Source organism: Salvelinus fontinalis, chromosome 1 (genome assembly GCF_029448725.1).
Source record: "Salvelinus fontinalis isolate EN_2023a chromosome 1, ASM2944872v1, whole genome shotgun sequence".
NCBI classification, from domain to species: Eukaryota; Metazoa; Chordata; class Actinopteri; order Salmoniformes; family Salmonidae; genus Salvelinus; species Salvelinus fontinalis.
This window is the reverse complement of record NC_074665.1, coordinates 25,396,933-25,423,915: the sequence shown is the minus strand read 5'-3', so window position 1 is coordinate 25,423,915 and position 26,983 is coordinate 25,396,933. Positions and strand designations below refer to the sequence as shown.

Genomic DNA, 26,983 nt, shown 5'->3' with positions numbered 1-26,983 from the left:
TCAGCATATCGATTGTGCTACCAGGGCTGGTAAAACCCTGGATCATTGTTATTCTAACTTCCACGACGCATATAAGGCCCTCCCCCGCCCTCCTTTTGGAAAAGCTGACCACGACTCCATTTTGTTGCTCCCAGCCTATAGACAGAGACTAAAACAGGAAGCTCCCGCGCTCAGGTCTGTTCAACGCTGGTCCGACCAATCTGATTCCACGCTTCAAGATTGCTTTGATCATATGGATTGGGATTTGTTCCGCACTGTGTCAAACAACAACATTGACGAATACGCTGATTCGGTGAGCGAGTTTATTAGCAAGTGCGTGGGCGATGTCGTACCCACAGCAACTATTGATGGCAGCATTCGCACGAAACTGAAAGCGCGAACCACTGCTTTTAACCAGGGCAAGGTGACCGGAAACATGACCAAATACCAACAGTGTAGCTATTCCCTCCGCAAGGCAATCAAACAAGCTAAGCGTCAGTATAGAGACAAAGTAGAGTCGCAATTCAACGCCTCAGACACAAGAGGTATGTGGCAGGGTCTACAGTCAATCACGGATTACAAAAAGAAAACCAGCCCGGTCGCAGACCAGGATGTCTTGCTCCCAGACAGACTAAACAACTACTTTGCTCGCTTTGAGGACAATACAGTGCCACTGACACGGCCCGCTACCAAAACCTGTGGACTCTCCTTCACTGCAGCCGACGTGAGTAAAACATTTAAACGTGTTAACCCTCGTAAGGCTGCAGGCCCAGACGGCATCCCCAGCCGCGTCCTCAGAGCATGCGCAGACCAGCTGGCTGGTGTGTTTACGGACATATTCAATCAATCCTTATCCCAGTCTGCTGTTCCAACATGCTTCAAGAGGGCCACCATTGTTCCTGTTCCCAAGAAAGCTAAGGTAACTGAGCTAAACGACTACCGCCCCGTAGCACTCACTTCCGTCATCATGAAGTGCTTTGAGAGACTAGTCAAGGACCATATCACCTCCACCCTACCTGACACCCTAGACCCAGTCCAGTTTGCTTACCACCCCAATAGGTCCACAGACGACGCAATCGCAACCACACTGCCCTAACCCATCTGGACAAGAGGAATACCTATGTGAGAATGCTGTTCATCGACTACAGCTCAGCATTTAACACCATAGTACCCACCAAACTCGTCATCAAGCTCGAGACCCTGGGTCTCGACCCCGCCCTGTACACCTGGGTACTGGACTTCCTGACAGGCCGCCCCCAGGTGGTGAGAGTAGGTAACAACATCTCCACCCCACTGATCCTCAACACTGGGGCCTCACAAGGGTGCGTTCTGAGCCCTCTCCTGTACTCCCTGTTCACCCATGACTGCGTGGCCGTGCACGCCTCCAACTCAATCATCAAGTTTGCAGACGACACTACAGTGGTAGGCTTGATTACCAACAACGACGAGACGGGCTACAGGGAGGAGGTGATGGCCCTCGGAGTGTGGTGTCAGAAAAATAACCTCACACTCAATTTCAACAAAACAAAGCAACTACTGTCCACATCGACGGGACGGTAGTGGAGAGGGTAGTATGTTTTAAGTTCCTCGGCGTACACATCACGGACAAACTGAATTGGTCCATCCACACAGACAGCGTTGTGAAGAAGGCGCAGCAGCGCCTCTTCAACCTCAGGAGGCTGAAGAAATTCGGATTGTCACCAAAAGCACTCACAAACTTCTACAGATGCACAATCGAGAGCATCCTGTCGGGCTGTATCACCGCCTGGTACGGCAACTGCTCCGCCCACAACCGTAGGGATCTCCAGAGGGTAGTGAGGTCTGCACAACGCATCACCGGGGGCAAACTACCTGCCCTCCAGGACACCTACACCACCCGATGTCACAGGAAGGCCATAAAGATCATCAAGGTCAACAACAACCACCCGAGCCACTGCCTGTTCACCCCGCTATCATCCAGAAGGTGAGGTCAGTACAGGTGCATCAAAGCAGGGACCGAGAGACTGAAAAACAGCTTCTATCTCAAGACCATCAGACTGTTAAACAGCCACCACTAACATTGAGTGGCTGCTGCCAACATACTGACTCAACTCCAGCCACTTTAATAATGGAAAAATGTATGTTGATTTTTTTTTTTTCCATTATCCACTTAATATATTGTTTACATACCCTACATTACTCATCTCATATGTATATACTGTACTCTATACCATCTATTGCATGTTGCCTATGCCGTTCTGTACCATCACTCATTCATATTTTTTTATGTACATCTTCATCCCTTTACACTAGTGTGTATAAGGTAATTGTTGTGAAATTGTTAGGTTAGATTACTCGTTGGTTATTACTGCATTGTCGGAACTAGAAGCACAAGCATTTCGCTACACTCGCATTAACATCTGCTAACCATGTGTATGTGACAAATAAAATTGTATTTTATTTGAAAAAGTATAGTACTGCTAAGTTGCTTAGGAGCCTGAAACAAGGTGGCATTTAGAGATTTAATTGCATTGACAGGAAGAAGCTGTCTTATTCACACAGGCTATTAATGTATAGTGAGTGGGAACGAGAGGCACATAGCTGCTCTCTGAAATACACAAATATAGAACACACCTGGGACATAAACAGTAAACATAAATACAAAAATTCTTTCATACTGGATGTGCATGCACACACTCCCAACAGGAGCACTTCAAAACACACTAACACAGTGTTGACCGTGCCGCTTTTCCGCCCGGATTATAGCCTTGGCCTGCTCTCTGAGAACGCACTGCCTCCTCAGTACTGGCTGCCAGACCGACACACACACACACACACACACACACACACACACACACACACACACACACACACACACACACACACACACACACACACACACACACAAACACACACACACACACACACACACACACACCGACACCGACACACCGACACACATACACCGACACACATACACCGACACACACACACACACCGACACACACACACACACCGACACACACACACACACCGACACACACACACACACACCGACACACACACACACACACCGACACACACACACACACACACACACCGACACACACACACACACACACCGACACACACACACACACAGAGAGAGAGAGCCACCAGGCCTTCCACCTCACCCCTATGCCAAGGCCAATGGCAATGCTCACATCAACCTTACCTCTTATGTTCAACCAAACCCCAGTGACTATACATACGACTTAACGACTATTCTCCTGCGTAGGTTAATGTATCTTATTTCCTCCTTGATTCCTATTTTGGCTACTACTGCATTATTTTTGTTGAGGATATAAAATTACCTATTTATTCAAGGCATTATGGTTAGGCATAAGGTTAGCAGTGTGGTAAAGGGTTAGGTTTAAAATCTGATTTTAAGAAGATATATTTAAGAAATAGGTGGGGTTTAACCATAATTATGACTGTGAATGTGGACCTCATGATACCCCACTCCTTTTCAAATGTTGACATACCCACATACACACACGGTGGGTGGCCTTATGTGGCTCCTCCACCAGCCGTGCAGATGCATGCGGTTTATTACGTAAACGCCAACAATGTTGCGTATGGGAATGGAACGCGGCGGAGGTAGAAGGAACACAGCATAATCCCATAGAATAATGACAACACACAGTCCCTCAACTTATACTTCCTGTGTTTTGCTGCTGGGATTCCCTGAGCCTGATTCTTGTCAGTGGTGCTTTCTCAGCTGGGGTTTGTATTGTTTCAATCTCCTCTCCATCACTCCAGGACCGCTCTCTCCTGCCTGGTAAAATATACGCCTGATTCCCCTGTTTTGTCATGGCTCTGCTGGCGTGATACACAGATGGTAATGGAGGCCTCAGCCCCCTTGTGCTCTCTTTCTCCCCCTCTCTCTCCACCTCCACAGTTGCCTCATTCCCTCCTTATCTCCAGCCGGCTGCCCTAGTGTTTGCATGACACTCCATGGAGAGATTACCGGGGCCCCGGTGGTTTTGCCGTAGCGGTAACGCACCTGGTAACAGTGTAAATATTGTGACATCTCTCCCTCTCCCTCTCCCTCTCCCTCTCTCTCTCTCTCTGTCTATCTCTTTCGCTCTCTCTCTCTCTGTCTGTCTCCCCCTCTCGCTCTGTCTGTCTCCCTCTCCCTGTCTGTCTCTCTCTCCCGTTCTCTTATCTTTCTCTCCCTCCTCTCCTTTCTCCCTGCGCTAGTACTCCGCTGCGACGGATGGCCTGCTTAATGAAGTGCCATCTCTAATCTTTAAATATTTAGTCTGCTTTAATGAGGGAGATTATATTTGAATGTTTTTCTCTGGGAGGCTGATGATGAAGAGAGGAATCATTTTTTTCCCCTCTCTCTCAGCGGCACCGTGCGGTCTTGGTGTGTCCTCTTCTGTCCTCTCAACTAAGACCATGGTCTCAAACTCAATATAGATATTTTTAGCCGTCCATCTGGCTAACAAAGCCATGCCTGCCAGTGCTGTGTGTGTTCATTGCTTCCCATGAACTGTCAAGCTATTGAATGACAGGAGGGGGAGAGTTTTGTGAATACATTTGCTAGTCAAAGGTAATCAAGTTGAACTAAGTTACCATAAATGTTAAGACCTAAACTAAAAGCTTACAGTAATTATCTCGTGTTTCCAGTCTATGAGAAGAGCTCCCAGCAAAAAAAGCAATGTCCCTTTTTCAGTCTTTCAAATATAATTTGTAAAAATCCGTATAACTTCACAGATCATCATTGTAAAGGGTTTTAACACTGTTTCCCATGCTTATTCAATGAAACATAAATAATTAATCAACATGCACCTGCGGAACGGTCGTTAAGACACTAACAGCTTACAGACGGTAGGCAATTAAGGTCACAGTTATGAAAATTTAGGACACTAAAGAGGCCTTTTTACTGACTCTGAAAAACACCAAAAGAAAGATGCCCAGGGTCCCTGCTCATCTGCGGGAACGTGCCTTAGGCATGCTGCAAGGAGGCATGAGGACTGCAGATGTGGCCAGGGAAATAAATTGCTATGTCTGTACTGTGAGACGCCTAAGACAGCGCTACAGGGAGACAGGACGGACAGCTGATCGGCAGACCACGTGTAACAACACCTGCACAGGATCAGTACATCCAAACATCACACCTGCAGGACAGGTACAGGATGACAACAACAACTGCACGAGTTACACCAGGAACGCACAATCCCTCCATCAGTGCTCGGACTGTCCGCAATAGGCTGAGAGAGGCTGGACTGAGGGCTTGTAGGCCTGTTGTAAGGCAGGTCCTCACCAGATATCACCGGCAACAATGTTGCCTATCGGCACAAACCCACCGTCGCTGGACCAGACAGGACTGGCAACAAGTGCTCTTCACTGACGAGTCGTGGTTTTGTCTCACCAGGGGAGATGGTCAGATTCGCGTTTATCGTCGAAGGAATGAGCGTACACCGGGGCCTGTACTCTGGAGCGGGATCGATTTCGAGGTGGAGGGTCCGTCATGGTCTGGGGCGGTGTGTCACAGCATCATCGGACTGAGGTTGTTGTCATTGCAGGCAATATCAATGCTGTGCTTACAAGGAAGACATCCTCCTCCCTCATGTGGTCCTTCCTGTAGGCTCATCCTGGAGGGTTGACCCTCCTGCTAGACAGGAATGTCCGTGTTCTGCCATGGCTAGCGAAGAGTCCGGATCGCAATCCCATTGAGCACGTCTGGGACCTGTTGGATCAGAGGGTGAGGGCAACTTGCAGGTGCCTTGGTGGAAGAGTGGGGTAACATCTCACAGCAAGAACTGGCAAAACTGGTGCAGTCCATGAAGAGGAGATGCACTGCAGTACTTAATGCAGCTGGTGGCAACACCAAATACTTACTGTTACTTTTGATTTTGACCCCCACTTTGTTCAGGGATGCATTATTCCATTTCTGTTAGTCACATGTCTGTGGAACTTGTTCAGTTTATGTCTCAGTTGTTGAATCTTATGTTCATACAAATATTTACACATGTTAAGTTTACTGAAAATAAACGCAGTTGACAGTGAGAGGATGTTTCTTTTTTTGCTGAGTTTATAACAGTCGGCTCACATAGCAGTCCGTGTTATGATCTACTCATAACTCCAATAGAGCGTTGCTAGTCAGGAAGAGATAATGATCAGAATGGTTGGATCATTGTTCGTGGTTTTTCTATGAGCTCCATCTATTAACTATCATTTCCTTTAGATGTTGACCTTTGCTGTTTTATTACTGCACTCAATTGTGAACGTGTTGTAGTTGAACATTAGCTGAGGGTTATGGTCAACTCTCAAGTGATAGGTACTATTTAAAATACTATAGATTACCACTTTTTTTTGCTTTCATGGGCTTTGTAGCACCCTTGGGGCTGGTTTCCCAGACACGGATAAAGCCTAGTCCCAAACTAAAAAGCATTCTCAATGGAGAATCTACATTGTAATTGACTTTAAGTCCATGACTAGTTTTAATCTGTATCTGGGAAAACGGCCCAGTTTTAATGCCCAAAGTTTATATGATTATAAAAAAATATATAGGCGAGCATGTTCTAATCTATCTATTACCATAGACTCCTTGCCTGGCCTCCAGCTAAAGAGAAGATATCCACAGTGTTTGAAGCCAGACAAACTCCATGGCAACTAAGGAGAAAACAAATGAAAAGAGGGACTTATCTGAGTCCAGAACACTACATTATAGTCCTGCGGTATGAGAGAGGAGAGAGCTCTTCTATTGACCCTCATACAAATTCATAACCCGCTAAACAAACACACACAGAGTTCAGCTTTCATGTAACACTGGGGAAATCCGGCAGATCTGTCGCTCTCATCGTTGCTGAACAACCTTATTCCAAGATCACTCAACAACAAGGAACAAACGGGCAGAGAAATACAACCGACCCTCCTGCCTGCTTGTTTCATGTTGGGTGTCAGCGCTGCTCACAGTCTACCGGGCGTGCTGTTCTGTTGGAACCCCTTAGGGGGATGGATGGATGGAGAGAGGGAGGGAGTGCATTGCCTCCCGGAATTTGATGGTCAGCATTCCTCTGATTGGGCTTTTGGGTGCATGACCCCGGGGTCCGAACAGAGGAGGGTTGAAGAGGGGGAGGACTTCATGTTTTCCTTTCTTCCCTTTGTTCCGTCTGCTTTTTGGTTCACAGAGCAAACACAGTGGTTCTCGTCCCTCTTGATATTCCAGTAGATGGACATGCATCTGATCAACGCAGCAGGCTTCTCGATACATCCTTTCGGCTGGGTGAATTACACACACATATACAGTTTCTCTCAATTTATCCGATTCAATTCAGGCCAGCCATGTACCCTAATCTAAGAACCCTATGCCTTATTTAGGAGATAAATATTAATGGTAACCTCCACTTAAAGTATTTAATTGTTTAAACCTGGATCTCCAAGAGCATCATTTTAAGTCTATTGCACTCAGTCTTGCCATTGGCCCTCACAAAATGCAATTTGAGGCTTCGCTTTCTTGACCCCATTTATCAGGGCTTCCAGTTAGGCTCTTTGTAAGTGTTGGATGGATAAGTCATAGGTTAGACTGACCATGAGGCAGCGCACCTGTGAGTGAATAAATAAGACACCCCTGGGGCCACATAACCGTCCCCTGCCCTTCTCTCCTGTTGCCTTCAAAGGAGCCCAGTCATTGTGTTACTGTGGGTCTATCTCCCCCTACCGGTGGGTTCCTGCATTGAATGTACTGACTTGGTAGGATGAAGATGTTGCCACAAGACAATGATGTAAGTATTGCGTCCGTCCCCCGTCCCCCCTCCATGGTTAAAGTTATTAGGGTAGGGTAATCTGATCCTAGACCTGTGTCTTATGTCAACTCCTCATCATCTTGCCTGGATGGATCTGTGGAATGTGAGGCACCAGTAGAAACAGCGGCCTCCCACCGGGCCCTCTGGTATACCGTAGCCTCAGGTCAGGGGTCAGTCGAATGGTGTGGACAGGATGCATGCTGGTCCTTAATAGAGACGCTCATAAGAGCACACCCAGGTGTAGGACTGCAATGTGTGTGTGTGTGTGTGTGTGTGTGTGTGTGTGTGTGTGTGTGCTTACGTAGACTGAAGCCTTATTCGCTATCATACAATCTGGCAGCATTCTTAAATCCTTTCTATATCAAATAACCTCTGTTATCGTCTGATCTGTCATTCCCTCTGCCCTCTGCTTCCCTGTGTTATCTCGCCTCATCTAAAAACACATGGCTGCACTCTTCCAAGTGTAAAGAAAATACATCAATAATTTAAACTACCATAATTAATTACAGGGCATCTGTCCGGCATATGGATAGCTTGGTATGTAATGGTCTGTGTGATTTGAAGTATTATCAGGGACTTTCCAACCCAGGAACCCATCTGGTCCTGTGATAGAGGTCGTCAGAGTCCCCTCATTTCCACTCTTTATCTGCATGCCTTTCTGTATACTGTATACTGACTGTAGTCAGGATGCAGTAAAATAAGGAGAGGCTTTGAAAGAGAAAGGCTTACCTTTCTTTCTAGGAAAAATCTCTCTGTGGGCTTTATGTTCCAGATCGGTGCTCGTTCAGGATGAGCTTGCTCAGTTTGTTTTTGATGCCCAATATACTCTCTTGCGCACTTTATCTCTCTTTCACACACCTTTGAGAGAGAACCCCCCCCCACATACCTCCCCAGCTCCCACTTGCTGCCCTGTTTGTGTCTGCTGATCCAGTCTGTAGCAGGGTGGGGGTCTGTGGGATTAGTAGTCGGAGTCTCTCCTTCTCTCTGTGGTTTAGTCCTCCCTCCCCAGTGTGAGCCAGACTAGCCCGGGGTGAGGAGGAGGACCTAATACGGTTCAAGCCTGCTCCTCCAGCCGTCAGCAGCCTCAGCATTTAGGCTTTATAAGCTGCTCAGGGCGATAGCCCCAGGGCCACTGCTACTGACAGGAGGCAGCTGGAAGGGAGCGGTCTCTATAAACTATATAAGGAGAAGCGGAGCAGGAAGCTCAATGAATCAGTTTGGCCTTGGTATGAAATGGTCAGTGACCAGCTCATTTCCCTCTCCTCTCCCCCACATCGTTGGGCTTAACAGTCCTGGGCCTGCTCTTGGGGCCGGTTTCTGTCTTAAATGTCAGCTGTAAAATCTGTCAGATTCACTGGGAGCCCTGTGGGACTCGGGGTTGTGTTCAGGGTCAAACGCTCTGTCTCTTTCTGTTTTTCTCTCTCTTACCCGAAGGCTTGTCTGTGTGGCTGGGAGGATGACTGGGCACTATGTAGATAGAAGATACACTGAACACCTACTCTTTAGATGGGGAAATCTCAGCACTGCATTCTCATATTCTCTTTCTTTCTGCTCTCTCCCTCACAGGTTTTCCTGCCTGACCGACCTCGTCAGATAAGACACACACGCCTTTTTTCAGGTGAGACCTCTCTGCTTCCTCCTGTCATAACACCACCTCAAACCTACCACCTCTTATATACCATTGTTTACCCCACAGTCTCAGTCAGATCCTTACCCTAGTCGTTATTAACCCCCCTCCATACTTTTCCAGGTATGACCACCACCTCTCTACAGAGAGCAGTAGTAACAAAACATTACTTCAGAGGACAAGGTGACACTGACCCATCGTTCCCTTCGTTAGCCCGCCCAACCCAGTGCCGCCTCCTCACCCAGTCTCTGTGCCCCTGTGGGAGGAGGAGGAGGACCCTGTGTTGTTGTGATTTGTCTCCCTGCAGCCAGTTGGAGGGGAAGTGGTCAACGAGGTGAGGCTGTTCTCAGGCTAAGAATAGAGCAGGTTCCTGTTTCAGGATGCCCCCCCGTTCACACTGAGGCTGATGGGTTGGGTCTGTGTTGAGGGAGGTCCGCTCCAGAGCGCCTTGTCTCTGAGAGGTTCTGTGTCAGGGGCGGAGGGTTGGGGGATGCAGGGGGTTCAGAGCGGAAGCACCATGAGGGTTTCTCTTGTTACATCATAGTCAGGGGGGGATCTCTGTCAAGATCTTTCTCTCTCCTTCCTCAAGTTCTTGCTTACCTTTTTCTTTGTCACTCCTCATTGTCCATTCTGGATCTCTCTCTCTCTGGCTGCGTGTTCATCTCCCTCTGTGTTTTACTCCGTCTTTGTTTCTCTCGGTCAAGGTGCCTTTATCAAAGCCAAGGCTTAGTTAGCACTTCTGAGAGAAAAATGATCCTTTAAGTGCTTGCCCAGGGGCATGGTGGGTGACATTGATCATGTCAGGGAAACTTTGATAGATTGCAGCATCCTGTTTATAATGCAGGGCTGTGAGAGTCTGTCTTGGCTTGGGACTCGATGTCTGTTTTTTTTGTTAATAACGAACTGATATGGGCTACTTGTTTTGCTCTTTGCAGTTAACCACATATTTGTATTTGCACTGTAGCGCCATGTTGGCTTCTTCCAGTTCCCCCACAGTGATAAATTATCCAGCCAGTCTACAGGGACTGCGACACTGTTTCACTGCTGCTGTATGGATTTGCGGGAGCTAGTTTCGTAACCTGGTCTCAGTGGAATCAACCCCAGCCCACTGCAGGTGGAATGGCTTAAATCTCCGGTGGCTCCCATTTAAGGCAGGTGTTGTTCTGGAGATATTTCCCAGTTTACTAACACACTGACAGTGAGCAGCTCTCGCGGCATTGTGTTCCCTGACCCCCCCCCCCCCCCCCCCCCCCCTCCAGAGCTACCACTGTGCACCCTGTGTGCGAGCGGCTGCAATCGTAAACAAAAACTTGTGCTGTGCAGCGTTGGCCCACATTTGAGATTGTGAACACCCTCAGCCACCCACCCACACAGCCATATAATCATTCACGTTTAAGGTCAGAGTTTTCCTTTCACACCTGTAACGCTATCTTTGTGGAGGAAGAGAGTGCGGGAGGAGGTTCTGGTTCAGGTTCTGGCGTGGCTATTTTGGGCTCCATGAGAAAATGTGTTCATGACACAGGGCTTCGGAGATGGCCTGGTTTTGAGTTGGGGGAGGGGACCTGGTGGGAAATTCACGAGGCTGCAATTTTTAGGCCATATGGAAACATCATAAAATCAGATGATCAGTCAACTGACCCTGCCTCATGTTCCTACTTGTTCTCTGAAGACGTAGGGTTTTGGGCCACTGTCAGCAAGCAGACGACGTGTACCCACTTGGAACAACTGAGTCCGACAGGAAGTTACACCCTTAAGGTTTTATAACTGCCTTTGATTTATTATGCTGTTAGCTGAGCAGTTTTTGAAAGTGCAAACAAATAATTTTTGTATATCAATGTCAAGTTAACATGTATTTGTACTTTTATTTGAATTGCTGTCTTTGTTGGCCCTGCTTCACCACTTTTCCTTCTATTTCTGTTTTACGTTGTCATGAGAAAGACATTATCCTGAGGACACATTTTGGATACGAGAACATGGTGTGATCTGATGTGCACTAACCCTACTCCTTCTCTCTCTTTCTCTCTCTCTCTTTCTTTCTGCCCCTCCTTCAGGCTTTTTCCCCTCTGCCGCCCCCAAGATGAGCAGGCTGGGCCTCCACAGGGGGCAGTGTTCAGGGCTGCGCTCCAGCCCCACCGACCCCCAGCCGAGAAGCTGCTGAACGTAACGCACACGCACAGCAGTACAGCCACATACACACACACACACACACACAGAACCTGAGAGCAGGAGCTACACACCCACGATAGGGTCGAGATACAACCAGTGTCTCCTGATAACGGCCGTGTTTACATGTGTACAAGGGAGTGGTGTGGTGTTCCGTGACGGAGAGAGGAGAGAGATCCGCCAAGAGGAGGGGAGCGAGCGGAGGAGGAGGAGTGTGAGGAACACACAGAGAGAGAAACCCAATCCTCTTCGGTAGCAGAGCGGCGGACGGGCGAGCCTGGGAGAAAGAGAGAGAGAGGGAGGAGAGTGCAGAGGTAGAGGGAGCCCTAAGTCCAGCGCAGACTGAGTCAGAGCAGCCAGCCAGGCAGGCAGCGCGTCCTGCATCAAGAGTGGTGGAGAGACGAGCAGGGCCCCAGACGGAGAGTCATGGGCTATGCGGGCCATGGTGACCTAGAGTAAATGGCTATTCCTCAGCACAGCTTGGTGCCAGTGTCTGGAGCTCAACCCTCCCCCTCCTCCTCTTCTTGTGTCCCTGTCAGCTGCTGTGCCACGCTGCTGTTTGTCCCCGGCGCTGCCTTCTGCTCTGCCCCTGTCGTGCTGCGGCCATGGTGGCCAGCCTGTGGAAGCTGGTGCGGGGCGTCAGGCAACTGGAGCTCCATCGCCTCATCCTGGTGCTCATCGTCTTCTGCCTCCTCTCCATGGCCTTTTTGGCCTACTACGTCAGCAACAGCCCCAAGATCAAGGAGGCACCCCCGCTGCCCTTCAGTGACTGCGGGGGGGTGCCGGTGGCTGTGGGAGGGGGGCAGCGGGAGCCCCTCTTCCTGCCTCGCTCGGGTCGATTGCGCCAGGTGAAAGCCATGGACAACTCTCGCACGGACCCGGTGGTGCTGGTGTTTGTAGAGAGCATCTACTCTCAGCTGGGCCAGGAGATCGTGGCCATCCTGGAGTCCAGCCGATTCCGCTACCGCACCGAGATCGCCCCGGGGAAGGGAGACATGCCCACGCTGACTGAGCGCAACCGCGGCCGATACGCCCTCGTTATCTACGAGAACTTGCTGAAGTACGTCAACCTGGACGCCTGGAACCGCGACCTGCTGGACAAGTACTGCGTGGAGTACAGTGTAGGCATCATCGGCTTCTTCAAGGCCAACGAGAACTCGCTGCTCAGCGCCCAACTCAAGGGCTTCCCTCTCTTTCTGCACTCCCACCTGGGCCTGAGGGACTACCGCATCAACCCCAATGCCCCTCTGCTTTACATCACCAGACCGAATGAGGTGGAGCAGGGCCCCCTTCCCGGGGACGACTGGACCGTGTTCCAGTCCAACCACTCCACCTACGAGCCAGTCCTCCTGGCCAGCACCAAGTCCTCTGACGCCCTGGCCCACCTGGGGCCACTCAGGGCTATGCACTCCACCGTGGTCCAGGACCTGGGGCTTCACGACAGCATCCAGAGGGTCTTGTTTGGAAACAACCTGTCCTACTGGCTGCACAAGCTGGTGTTTGTGGACGCCATCGCCTACCTGACGGGCAAGCGGCTCTGCCTCTCGCTGGAGCGCCACCTGCTGGTGGACGTGGACGACATCTTCGTGGGCAAGGAGGGCACCCGCATGAAGGTGACCGACGTAGAGGTGGGTTCACTCAGTCTTTCTTTCTCTCACACTCTCCCTCTCTGGTCTCATGGTAGGCCTCTATGTGTGGCTCAATTCATTTGCCTAGGTTCACTGTCAGTGGTAATTAAGATTGTGTAAAGATTATTAATCACGAGGAAACACAGACTATTCCAAAAAGGACGATTATTTCAGTCTGTCACCTTAACAAGTGTAGATGCTTCTGTTAAAGCACCCTTTGAGGATTTTAAGAAAGTGCGTCTTTCCTACTCCTTGCACCATGGGACACACGGTTGAACATATTGATTTCCAATGCCATTCTCCGTAAGGTGTGACTTGCTTCTAAGGCAAGGCCAAATAAAGGCTAGCGTTTATTAGGATGAATCGCAACAGGATCTGTCTCTAGGATCTGCCATTAGTCTCGTAAGTCTTTTATCTGGTTGTTAGCATGCTACTGTGTCAAATAGATTTACGTGTGTTCTCTTCACTTTGAGAAAACCACCACTGGACGACGTTAAGGCTTTTCCAGTCTTAATCAAAACCTTATTTGAAGTGACAAAAACAGATGTGTGAGAGTCTCCAGTACATCACAGCTCTCTTTAATGGGTTTTCTCGCCGCTCTAAATAGCTGTTGAACACATTTAACCCGCGTCAGCAGTTTGCAATGCAGAAAAGCGAGCCACGTTGCCTGGAGGGCCACTCTGCCAAATGCATCAAACTAAATTAATGCAATTAATGGGAAATAATAGGAGTATTAATTAGGATTTAGCACTGATAACAGGGATGCAGTTTAGAGAGTAATGGGGGACGGTACAAGGGGGCAAACTTGTCGCTTCAGCAAAAAGGGACCTGCTCACTCCGAGCGTGTCTCCTTCCCCACGAGTGGTAGGGGGGTGGGCAGGGGGAGGTACAGAGCAACCAAGAGTCGTTCAGTCAGTTAATGAGCCTGTCATCAACTAAACCTGACAGGGTTGGTACCAGGCAGTTGCATAAATAAGGGCATATGGAAGGAGAAATGTACTGTTGGCACCTCCGCTGTGTTTAGTTATCACACCACCGGTTAAACATTTCTGCTTAATTGCTCCTGTGGAAATTGTATGACTAATAGACCATTGACGTCTCAGGCAGCCGAGTCAGGTACATGCTTTTGAGGCCATTCTCTAAATGGAGAAAGCAACATTACATTACGTGTATATATGGATTAATTGTGGAGCACAGAATAGAACAGCCAAGGTAGTGTAGTCGGAAGAATGGCCCATTGATTTTGCTCACCTCAATCTTCTGAACAGAAGTGGTCCTCTCTGAAAGGAATTGGCCAACTTGGTCTCTCGAGCATCAAGTCAATGGAACCACTTACCACTTTCTAATGTGTTAAAGATGCTGAAATGTATTTGATGTCTTTCCAAATTACGTTTTCACCACAGCATATTGATCCAGACAGTTATACTACATGACCAAAAGTATGTGGACACCAGCTTGTCGAACTTCCCATTCCAAAATCATGAGCATTAATATGGAGTTGGTCACCCCTTTGCTGCTATAACAGCCTCCACTCTTCTGGGAAGGCTTTCCACTAGATGTTGGAACATTGCTGCTGGGATTGCTTCCATTCAGTCACAAGAGCATTAGTGAGGTCGGGCACTGATGTTGGACAGTAGGCCTGGCTCGCATTTGGCTTTCCAATTCATCCCAAAGGTGTTCGATGGGGTTGAGATTAGGGCTCTTGTGCAGGCCAGTCAAGTTCTTCCACATCGATCTTGATAAACCATTTCTGTACGGACCTCATTTCTGTACGGACCTTCCACAAACTGTTGCCACATAGTTGGAAGCACAGAATCGTCTAAAATGTAATTGTATGCTGTAGCTTTAAGATTTCCGTTCACTGGAACTAATGGGCCTAGCCCAAACCATGAAAAACAGCCCTAGACCATTATTCTTCCTCCACAACACTTTACAGTTGCCGCTATGCATTGGGGCAGGTAGCGTTTTCCTGGCATCCACCAAACTCAGATTCGTCCGTCAGGCGCGTTTCCACTGCGCCAGTGTCCAATGGCTGCGAGCTTTACACCACTCCAGCCGACGCTTGGCATTGCACATGGTGATTTTATGCTTGTGTGCGGCTGCTCAGCCATGAAAACCCCTTTCATGAAGCTCCTAACGAGCAGTTATTGTGCTGACATTGCTTCCAGAGGCAGTTTGAAACTCATAGTGTGTATTGCAACCGAGGACAGACACATTTCACCCGATACAGAACTTGGCAGTCCTGTTCTGTGAGCTTGTGTAGCCTACCACTTCACAGCTGAGCCGTTGTTGCTTCTAGACGTTTCCACTTCACAATAACAGCACTTACAGTTGACCGGGACAGCTCTAGCTGGGCAGGGGCGTTGATAATCTCATAGATTTTGGTCAGATTTCTTCCACCTGTCCTGACATGGTGTAAAATGTTGTGGCCTTTGCCATGCAGACTATAGTTTAATTACTGCTGTGTTGCCTTCCTGCACTACCACCTGGCCTCCTGTTCAACAAAGCAGCTTTAATCACCTCAAGCAGTTGTGAGGCGAGTAGCAGGGCATAAACAAGGCATGGCTAAAGGCGTCCGCATGCTTCCCAGCCGAAACACTTTGAAAGAGTTTGTGCATATATTATGATGACATTTTGTTTGTTTTTGTTTGTTTTGGACTTTTTGGGGGGGATTGTTTGGTCACATTTTTTTTCTTGAGGCAAGCTGAAGTCGGTACCCGAAGTCTACGCCCCTTCGTCAGTGATTGGTCAACAATAGGAATTCTTCAGTAAAGTCTTTGTTTTCAGGCAAATTTAGAAATACTGCACCAAACATCTTAGTTGGATTTAAAATTGCGCGACTGCACACTCGAGCACACTCGTTCGATTTGCCTATCACTCGTTCGGCTAGCCACCAGCCGAACTGAAGCATGCCTATGCATTAATGGACCACTAATCTTGTCTATTCTCACTCTGGGGGTGCAGCCTCAGACTCCTAAACACTAAAGCTGATTTCCCATACACGCATACCCCTGTTCACTTTTCCATGGTGTATTTGATATGGTTGACTCCTTCAATGTAACGTCAGCGATACTCTATTTGCTTTAGATGGTTGAATTTACATACAGTGCACTTGGAGTGCTTCCATATTCACTCCGGTTGGATGGGTACTCTCTCACCTTAGCATCTTAAATAGGCATTTATATTTCTCTGCCCATATGGTAAATGGCAGCTGCTGATGTTTGTCCTTGGCCATGTCCCCTTTCATCATCCTCCTGTTATGCAGGCCAGGTGGGAGTCCTGTTGACAGTCTAAGGTAGGGTCAGCCAATGCCCAGAGGCTTAAGTCAGATTATCATTGCAGGGTGAGGTTTTTAGCCAGCCCGGGGAATTCAACGTGTCTTTAGATTTTTCTCAAGACAATTCAAGCATATTGAGGTAAATGATCTGAAGAAGAAATAGAAGCGCACACAGACGGTGGAGATCAGTTGCAGTGGAGACTGACTGACAAGGGCCCCCTGACCAACCCTTATACCCCAACTTCATTCTGTCCATCTGCCCTTCTGCGTACCCCAGCTCTCCGTACCTCTACTCTTATTTTCCAAGTTCTGTCTGTGTGCCGACAGGACAATGCCCCATACCTCATCCCCCTGTTTGGTCTCGCGCCTCTGTCCCGCATGTCCTCCTCAGAAACACTGAAGGACTTTTGAAGAAGAGGAGCAGTTGTTGTGGTGCTGGAGGAGACAGAGAAGATATCAGACGCTGCTGTTCAGTTACTGATCGCCGCTTGTCATCAGACATGAATTATGTCTTGATATGTCTGTGGGGAGACATATCTCTGTCAGCAAACCTCAGGTGCTCTTAGGCAGCCAATACTGAGACATGGATCATATTTCCATGCACACACAAACACACACACAGACCCCACAAACACTCATCCTAATCTGCAAGGAAAACAAACAGTGAATGCACACATGCTCAAGGACATCAGTACCTCTTTAAATAAGTCAGCGATTGGGTCTTATCAGGTACAGCTGCTATCTCTCTCCCAGAGGTTTGAACAGTGGAGGTAAAGTGCATAGCTCTGCAGCTCTGGGTTGATATGTGGAGGCAGAGCAGCAATCTCTATCCCCATGCTGTGATTTGTGTGAGGATGCTGCTGTAGTCATCTGATATAGCTGATAAAGTGTGACGGTTTGGGGAATTTGTTGAACAGGACTCCAGGGCTCCGCGGGTTTGCTTTGCAATCCCATTAAAATCTTTACAATACCCCAACATGTGCACATTTTTTTACCCTTTATGAGTACAGTAGATATTTTTATTTATTTATTACATGTCTTTCCACTCGGACTTGTATGATGCATCTGCATTTTGTTGTATTCAATCTAGTGGTTAAAGGCCCAATGTAGACGTTTTTTGTATAATAATTTCCTGGTAACAATTAAGGACCCTACTGTGATTGTTTTCAATTAAAGTGGTCAAAAACAAACAAAAATAGCTTCTTAGCAAAGACCGATTTCTCAAGCAAGCATTTTGCAAGGACTGTCTGAGCGTGGTCTGAGTGGGAAGGGGAAAACTGAAAACTAGCTGTTATTGGCAGAGAGGTTTGGAACTCTCTTTCTTTTTGGTCTCACCAGGCAGGCCAAAGCATCATCCCGCCAAAACAGGCTGCAATGTCATGCAGTCTTTTCAAACAGCTCTTACACTAAAAGGGTATTATTAGGGCTGTGGCGGTTACAAAATGTTGTTAGCTGGTGATTGTCAAGCAGTGACCGTACTTACATATCCCAACCAGAAGCCATGGATTACAGGCAACATCCGCACTGAGCTAAAGGCTAGATCTGCCGCTTTCAAGGAGAGGGACACTAATCTGGATGCTTATAAGAAATCCAGCTATGCCCTCAAACGAACCATCAAACAGGCAAAGCGTCAATACAGGACTAAGATTGATTAATACTACACCGGCTCTGATGCTCGTCAGATGTGGCAGGGCTTGCAAACTATTATGGACTACAAAGGGAAATTCAGCTGCGAGCTTCCCAGTGACTTGAGCCTACCAGACAGGCTAAATGCCTTTTATACTCGCGTCGAGGCTAAGCAACACTGAAGCATGCATGAGAAGACCAGCTGTTCCGGACGACTGTGTGATCACGCTCTCTGTAGCCGATGTGAGCAAGACCTTTAAACAGGTCAACATTCAGACAGATTACCAGGATGTGTACTCAAAGCATGCGCGGACCAACTGGCAAGTGTCTTCACTGACATTTTCAACCTCTCCCTGGCCGAGTCTGTAATACCTACATGTTTCAAGCAGACCACTATAGTCCCTGTGCCCAAGAAAGTGAAGGTAAACTGCCAAAATGACTACCACATTGTAGCACTCACGTCGGTAGCCATGAAGTGCTTTGAAAGGCTGGTCATGGCTCACATCAACACCATCGTCCCGGAAACCCTAGCCTAGACCCAGTCCAATTCACATACTGCCCCAACAGATCCACAAATGACGCAATCCCAATCGCACGCCACACTGCACTTTCCCACCTGGACAAAAGGAACACCTATGTTAGAATGCTGTTCATTGACTACAGCTCAGCGTTCAACACCATAGTGCCCTCAAAGCTCATCACTAAGCTAAGGACCCTGGGACTAAACACCTCCCTCTGCAACTGGATCCTGGACTTCCTGACGGGCCGCCCCCAGGTGGTAAGGGTAGGCAACAACATCTGCCACGCTGATCCTCAACACTGGGGCCCCTCAGAGGTGTGTACTTAGTCCCCTCCTGTACTCCCTGTTCACCCATGACTGTGTGGCCAAGCACGACTCCAAAACTATCCTTAAGTTTGCTGATGACACAACTGTGGTAGGCCTGATCACCGACAATGATGAGACAGCCTATAGGGAGGAGGTCAACAAGCTGGCAGTGTGGTACCAGGACAATAACCCCCCCCCCCCCCTTCTTTTTACATTGCTCGCTGTTTGTTATCTATGCCTAGTCGACTAACCTGTACCCCTGCATATTGACTCGGTACCGGTACCCCCAGTATATAGCCTCGTTATTGATAGTTCATTGTCACAATATTTTTGAACTTTAGTTTATTTAACTCTATTTTCTTAAAGGGCTTTTAAGTAAGCATTTCACGGTCATTTCTACACCCGTTGAGTTCGACGCATGTGTCAAATAAAATTTGATTTGATTTTAAATAACTGTCTGTCTCACGGTAATTGACCCTTAATTAATATAAACACATTTTGCTTCTCCTGGCTTCCGCACGTAGCCTACAAGCCACTGATGCAAACCTTTGGAACGTCTACATTTTTTAAGTCTAATAAATCCATGTAATATGGCCTACACCTTCACAATAAATCCATTATTTAAAGAAACATGATATGAAGAAAATGTAATATATTTCAGAAGAACAGAATAGCATACTCTTAGTTGTCCTTAAAGTGCATTTGGAAAGTATTCATACCCCGTCACTTTTTCCGCATTTTGTTACGTTACAGCCTTGTTCTGAAATTGATTCAATAGTTTTTCCCCCTCATCAATCCACACACAATACCCCATGATGACAAAGCAAAAACAGATTTTTAGAATGTGTCAAATGTATAAAAAAATGATATCACATTTACATTAGTATCCAGACCCTTTACTCAGTACTTTGTTGAAGCACCTTTGGCAGCAATAACAGCCTCGATTTTTCTTGGGTATGACGCTACAAGCTAGACACACCTGTATTTGGCAAGTTTCTCCCTTTCTTCTCTGCAGATCCTCTCAAACTCTGTCAGGTTGGATGGGGAGAGTCACTTTTTTCAGATCTCTCCAGAGATGTTCGATCGGGTTCAAGTCCGTACTCGGGTTGGCCACTCAAGGACAATCAGAGACTTGTCACGAAGCCACTCCTGCATTGTCTTGGCTGTGTGCTTAGGGTCGTTGTCCTTTTGGAAGGTGAACCTTCTCCCCAGTCTGAGGTCCTGAGAGCTCTGGAGCTTTTTCATCAATGATCTCTATGTATTTTGCGGGCCCTTCTCCCCCGATTGCTCAGTTTGGTGGGGCGGCCAGCTCCAGGAGGAGTCTTGGTGGTTCTGAACTTCTTCCATTTAAGAATGATGGAATCCACTGTGTTCTTGGGGACCTTCAATGCTGCAGAAATTTTTTGGTACCCTTCCCCAGATCTGTGTCTCGACACAATCCTGTCTCTGAGCTCTACGGACAATTCCTTTGACCTCATGGCTTGGTTTTGCCTTATATAGACAGGTGTGTGCCTTTCCAAATCATGTCCAATCAATTGAATTTACCACAGGTGGACTTCAATCAATTTGTAGAAACATCTCAAGGATGATCAATGGAAACAGGATGCACCTGAGCTCAATTTCGAGTCTCACAGCAGAAGTTCTGAATACTTATGTAAATAAGGTATTTCTGTTTTAGTTTTTTTATGAATTGACAAACATTTATACAAACCTTTGCTTCATCGTTATGGGATATTGTATGTAGATTGATGAGGGACATTTTTTATTTAATCAATTTTAGAATAAGGCTGTAATGTAACAATGTGGAAAAAGTCAAGGGGTTTGAATACTTTCCGAATGCACCGTATGTTATGTCCTGATCTCGTTATGCCAAATGGCTATGGTCTACAGTAGTTCATTTAGCAGACAAGATTTCCTAATTCTGTGGCATTATTTTATATTACAGCTGAATTGAAAGGAAAGGATATTTTCTCCAAATGATTTGAGGGACTGCGCACTTGCGGCTATTCTGTGTTGAGCCGTTAACAAATAAATATGTACTCCTATCTGCTTAATTTAGAGTTATTAATGTAACTTTAGTTGTTCCTACAAACGTTGGGCGATATGTTTTGATTTTTAATACATTGTTAGGCTGTGTGATGCGACTAATGATGATTTGATAAAAGTTGCTTGAAAGGCATGAGCTCTGCTTTGTTTTTGCGCAGGCTATACACACTTCATCAGTCTCTCATTCACAATCTGACAAGCACTTGATAATGCCTCAACTTCCCGGCGGCATACCTAATGTCTCAACTTCCCGGCGGCATCCCTGTTTTTTGCGACCAGTGGCCGTTGTGCCCTTGGCCCGGAGTGCTGCATTGTGCCCTTCTCCCGGAGTGCTGCGTACTCCGAAGCACCTCTCACGCACATGGCTCTCCAGCACCTGATCAGGTCATTCTCAGAGGCTACAAGTGAAGACAGACAGCGATGCAACTGCGTTCTTATCCAATTCCGAGGTGCATATTGAAGATATTGGAAGAACGGTCCACATTTACTTTTCGTCAGCCAACAAGATGAGTAAGCCTAATGAACAGCAAAAGCACAAGCCTATGTCAATCTACTATCCCCCATTGTACAAAAGTTGACCTATTCTGTGCTATAAATAAATATTCCAAACATAGTCTGGGACAGTTGTGGGATATGATAGATCTCAAATTAATACAACCACTAGCATAAAAAAAAAACTTTTTACGTAATATGGCTGACTCAACAGCTCTGAACGTTTAGCTTAAAATGTTGATAAACTATGAGGCTATTTCTTAACAATATAAGCACAGCAATGTGCACACGGCAGTAGGCTATAACCATGAATGTTCCATTAGTGGGAAAACACCATTATCAAAGGTGACGCAAATGCGATTATGCATGTAATGCTTTTATTATAAAGGTGATTTTTTATGGTGAAAATTTACCTCTCCAAACTTGAAACTCACCCGCTGTTTATGTATGCCAGTTAGACTTTACACCACTTTTTAAAGTGGATTAATGTGCTTAATTTTAAGAAGTTATCAGAACATATAGGCCTATGGGCTAGACTACATGAGGTGTGTGCGACTAGGATTAAAAAAAGTTGCAATGGCATTGTTTCTTGTTTTACGCTGGGCATCATTCACAGGTGATATATAAGTGATAGGCTAATATTGTCACCCATCAGGCTATTCTTGATTTAATCTGTGACCGACCGGCTCGATTCGGTCTTATGTAGCAACAATTGAAATTGTGTTTTTTCCATTGGATAAAAGTAAAAACTCTGAGAAAATTGTTTATCTTACACTACAGTTGATGAACAATGGGAAAGTAATTCTGCTTTGAAAGTTGATACATTTGTAACCTCACTTTTGAGAAAATTGCCCTTGAATATTTTTGGTACACCTACTGGAGAGCTCTTCTTTGTCTACACCCATTTAGCATCGTTCACACCCTTTTAAGCTTTAGCACCACGCTTTAGCATCAGCAGCATCAGAGCTTGGAGAATCCTAATTGACTAAACGGTCATGTGGAATTTGACTGCCTTCATGACTCGTGACCGCTGGTGTGGCGGTAATACGGTCACCGAAATAGCCCTAGGTATTATCATTTTCACAATTTCAAAGTATTGTTCCGACATTGTGTGGCAACATATATGAAACACAGGAAAATAATGTTTTTGACTGCTCTGGGCCTTTAAGTTTGTTAGCAATGTGATTGTTTTTAAAGCTAATAACTGCAATTGTGAAAATAAATCCTATTCCTCTGTCATGTCCTCGTTTACAGGCCTTGCTCAAAACGCAAAACAAGCTGCGAATGCTGGTCCCCAATTTTACCTTCAACCTTGGCTTCTCTGGAAAGTTCTATCACACAGGTGAGGGCATCTCGAAGTGAAAAAACAAAACATACCCTGTACTAGACAGTGTCACTGTAGATTCTGAGTTGGATGGTGTCATTGAGAAACTCTGTACACAATATTTCCTTCCCTCCCCCTCCTCCCTCCCTCTCTGCTCCCTTTCTCATCCCTACCCCTCCAGGCACAGATGAAGAGGACCGGGGAGATGACATGCTGCTAAGACACAGGAAGGAGTTCTGGTGGTTCCCCCACATGTGGAGTCACATGCAGCCCCACCTGTTCCACAACGTCAGTGTGTTGGCTGAGCAAATGAGGCTCAACATGCTGTTTGCCCAGGTGAGTGGGCGTCCGTGGATACCAAGCATCCTAATCATACTATAGCTCTCTCTGGTAAGATGACGTGTATATAGTATGCTTATCCTCAACGCATCGTAATTATGGCCTTGTTGATCCAAATGGTGAGTGGTAATTGAATTCCTGGATGCTGGCCGTTGTGGATTTTTCCTTGTGAGCAATTACCTGTCATTTCATATGCACAATGAATGAATATATATATATATATATATAATATCTACCATCCAATATCCTTGTGCTTCAGATTGTATGTTAGAGTCTGGGGACTTGGCCATATGCCAAATAAAAGTCAAATGAGGCCCTTTCTTAATGTACAGTAACATGGCGCGCCGACATTGGTGCAAAAGATGCCCCCAAGGCTGCCTTGTTGATGTAGTGAGAAGCATGCTGCCCCCAAGGCAGCTGTGCGTGTTGATGTAGTGAGTGGCATTGAGAGTCAGGGGCCTGGGCCCAGGGAGCAGACGGTGTCAGCTGGTGTGTGTGTGTGAGGTGAATACTAACCAGCAGCAGCGTCCCCTCTCAGTAATCCCTGCTGCCATACAGCTGCCCTTCTAACGGACAGTGATGGACCGTGTCTCTGAGTGGTCAGGGGGGAGAGAGAGGGTAGTGGGTCCTTCATCACGGCTTAATTATCCTCAATGAGCTAGCTAGCCAACTTTTTTCGCCAATTAACTTCACCTGGGCGGTGTGCGACGGTGGCAAAGTTGGTTTGACTTTGTATACTCTGTGGGGCTAGTTAGGGACCGTAAATAAATTACACAATGTAAATGGGACAATAATTTCATGTTTTTTACATATTTTAATTGTTTCATTAAATGCTTTAAATATTTGTGTAGGAATTTCTACAATTTATAGTTGTTTTGAGTTTAAGTCCCATTGCGATATCGAATGTCAAACCAAATTGTACAGTGTTTGTATACATTAATGTTGTGTCAGACAAGTATATATTCTGGGTTCTGTAGGGGTACAACAGTTGAACTAAGCTCATGAGGCTTTTATAAGTTATATTCTTCAAAAATCAATGGGTATCATTCATTTATAAGTCAAACAAATGTATGTAGCAACTGCGGATTCTAGCTTTAAGCATTCCCAGCACTCTGTGTTCTGCTAGCGAGGGGCACAGTGCCATGGTACCACACTATACATTCAGTTTGATGCATGTGTGTTAGTCTATAAAGCTGGGCTCTCAAACTTTGTTCCTGGAGAGCTTCCCTCCTGTAGGTTTTCGCTCCAACCCCAGTTGTATATAACCTGATTTAATCTCATCAACCAGCTAATTATTAGAATCAGGTGTGCTAGATTAGGGTTGGAATGAAAACCTACAGGACGGTAGCTCTCCAGGAACATGGTTGGAGAGCCCTGCTCTAAAGGATTTAAGCTCCTGCTGAGCTTCCTTACTGTTGCCTTTTTTACAGTGTAGTGATTTGTAGACCAAGCAGGGTTATGTTGCCCTCCAGTGGAGAAGTTGCACATCATTTTTCTGCTGCGTGTTCGTTTTGAAGCAGACGGTGACTCATTCATTGATCATTAAAATGGCAATATCATCACGTTTGTTTTTGCAATTTGTTCTGGGTGTCCCTCCTGTCCCTAGACACTTCTGACATCCATCTCTCTGTGTCTTATATCTATCCCCACCCCCCTCTTCCCCTCCAGGAGCATGGGATTCCTACAGACATGGGCTATGCTGTGGCCCCCCACCACTCGGGGGTCTACCCTGTCCACAGCCAGCTGTACGAGGCCTGGAAGTCAGTGTGGGGCATCAAGGTGACCAGCACAGAGGAGTATCCTCACCTCAGACCAGCCCGCTACCGCAGGGGCTTCATCCACAATGGCATCCAGGTCAGTCACGGCAGTCAATCGGTTTATTGAAGGAGAAGTTTACCAAAAATCACACATTTCCCAAATTATTCCATACCTTGAAATTAGTTTGGTTGAGTTTGCCTTCTCCCTCTCTCTCCCTGCAGTCTAGAACTGGAATGAGTCTCGTGGTGTATCTTTGTGCACTGCTAACTCTGCTATGTTGTCAGTCAACAAGCCATTGAGAAAATTCTTTGTTTTATTGAAAGCGTATGACCGAATTAGCTATTTTTTTAGCAAAAGTACCATTGGTTTTGAGACAGGAAATTTGTACTTTTCCACCTAAAATGATTGAGATTATTTTAGATAATTATTTTATGTGGCCGACTGAAACAACAGCGGAGATGGACAACAACTGCCCATGTGCACTCTCATGGGGCAAACTCTGTGACATATACAGTACCGTTCAAAAGTTTGGGGTCACTTAGAAATGTCCTTTTTTTTTGTCCATTAAAATAACATAAAATTGATCAGAAATACAGTGTAGACATTGTTAATGTTGTAAATGAGTATTGTAGCTGGAAATGGCAGATTTTTTTTATGGAATATCTACATAGGCGTACAGAGGCCCATTTTCAGCAACCATCACTCCTGTGTTCCAATAGCACGTTGTGTTAACTAATCCAAGTTTATCATTTTAAAAGGCTAATTGATCATTAGAAAACCCTTTTGCAATTATGTTAGCACAGCTGAAAACTGTTTAAAGAAGCAATAAAACTGGCCTTTAGATTATTTGAGTATCTGGAGCATCAGCATTCGTGGGTTCGATTACAGGCTCAAAATGGCTAGAAACAAGTAACCTTCTTCAGAAACTCATCAGTCTATTCTTGTTCTGAGGAATGAAGGCTATTCCATGCGTGAAATTACCAAGAAACTGAAGATCTCGTACCACACTATGTACTACTCTTTCACAGAACAGCGCAAAATGGCTTTAATCACAATAGAAAGAGGAGTGGGAGGCCCCAGTGCACAACTGAGCAAGAGGACAAGTACATTAGAGTGTCTAGTTTGAGAAACAGATGCCTCACAAGTCCTCAACTGGCAGCTTCATTAAATAGTACCCACAAAACGCCAGTCTCAACGTCAACAGTGAAGAGGCGACTCCGGGATGCTGGCCTACTGGATACTTTCACACATTTTCCCAATGTCTGATGTTGTTGGCTAGCCATGGCTTATTTGCATGACAAAATGTCAGGCAACTGTATAGCCTTGTGTGGAATACCTGGCTCCAGGAACCACCTGGGGTATAGGATTACCCATAGTGAGGTCTATCACTTATTTGTAACCCCCCCAATCGATAGGGGTCATGAGTATCAAAACAATAACAAAGGTACACAGGTTGGTAACATGGTATCACTTGACTTGTGTGTTAGTGTGGACGTTTTTCTTTGTCAATACACATAACAATAATAATTTGTCATAGAGTGCATTCGGAACGTATTCAGACCCCTTGACTTCTTACACATTTTGTTACGTTACAGCCTTATTCTAAAATGGCAACAAACAAAAAACATCCTTCATCAATCTACACACAATACCCCATAATGACAAAGCAAAATAATGTTTTTTAGACATTTTTGCAAATACATTTAAAAAATGGAAATATCACATTAACATAAGTATTCAGACCCTTTACTCAGTACTTTGTTGAAGCACCTTTGGCAGCAATTACGGCCTTGAGTCTTCTTCTTGATGACGCTACAAGCTTGGCACACCTGTATTTTGGGGAGTTTCTCCCATTCTTCTCTGCAGATCTTCTCAAGATCTGTCAGGCTAGATGGTGAGCGTCACTGCACAGCTATTTTCAGTTTTCTCCAGAGATGTTCGATCGGGTTCAAGTCTGGGCTCTGGTTGGGCCACTCAAGGACATTCAGACATTCAGAGACTTGTCCCGAAGCTACTCGTGCGTTGTCTTGGCTGTGTGCAGTGTTTGAAAGGTGAACCTTCGCCCCAGTCTGAGATCCTGAGCACTCTGGAGCAGGTTTTCATCAAGGATCTTTCTGTACTTT

At 46.3% G+C, this 26,983-nt stretch overlaps 1 protein-coding gene across 5 annotated transcripts in view; it reads left to right on the top strand.

The window, feature by feature from the left end:
- Positions 1 to 26,983, top strand: part of LOC129851053 (bifunctional heparan sulfate N-deacetylase/N-sulfotransferase 2-like) — a 215,232-nt gene that overhangs the window by 173,420 nt on the left and 14,829 nt on the right. The window contains exons 1-7 of one of the 5 annotated variants that reach the window (XM_055917268.1): positions 6,381 to 7,733; positions 9,321 to 9,372; positions 9,595 to 9,715; positions 11,433 to 13,172; positions 22,694 to 22,781; positions 22,945 to 23,099; positions 24,771 to 24,956. In XM_055917268.1, the coding sequence (XP_055773243.1) occupies positions 12,150 to 13,172; positions 22,694 to 22,781; positions 22,945 to 23,099; positions 24,771 to 24,956 (1,452 nt within the window). In that variant the 5' untranslated portion in view covers positions 6,381 to 7,733; positions 9,321 to 9,372; positions 9,595 to 9,715; positions 11,433 to 12,149. Of the gene's footprint in view, positions 1 to 6,380; positions 7,734 to 9,320; positions 9,373 to 9,594; positions 9,716 to 11,432; positions 13,173 to 22,693; positions 22,782 to 22,944; positions 23,100 to 24,770; positions 24,957 to 26,983 lie in introns of those variants that run through there. The other 4 variants (XM_055917237.1, XM_055917245.1, XM_055917260.1 and 1 more) reach the window with 4 other exon arrangements.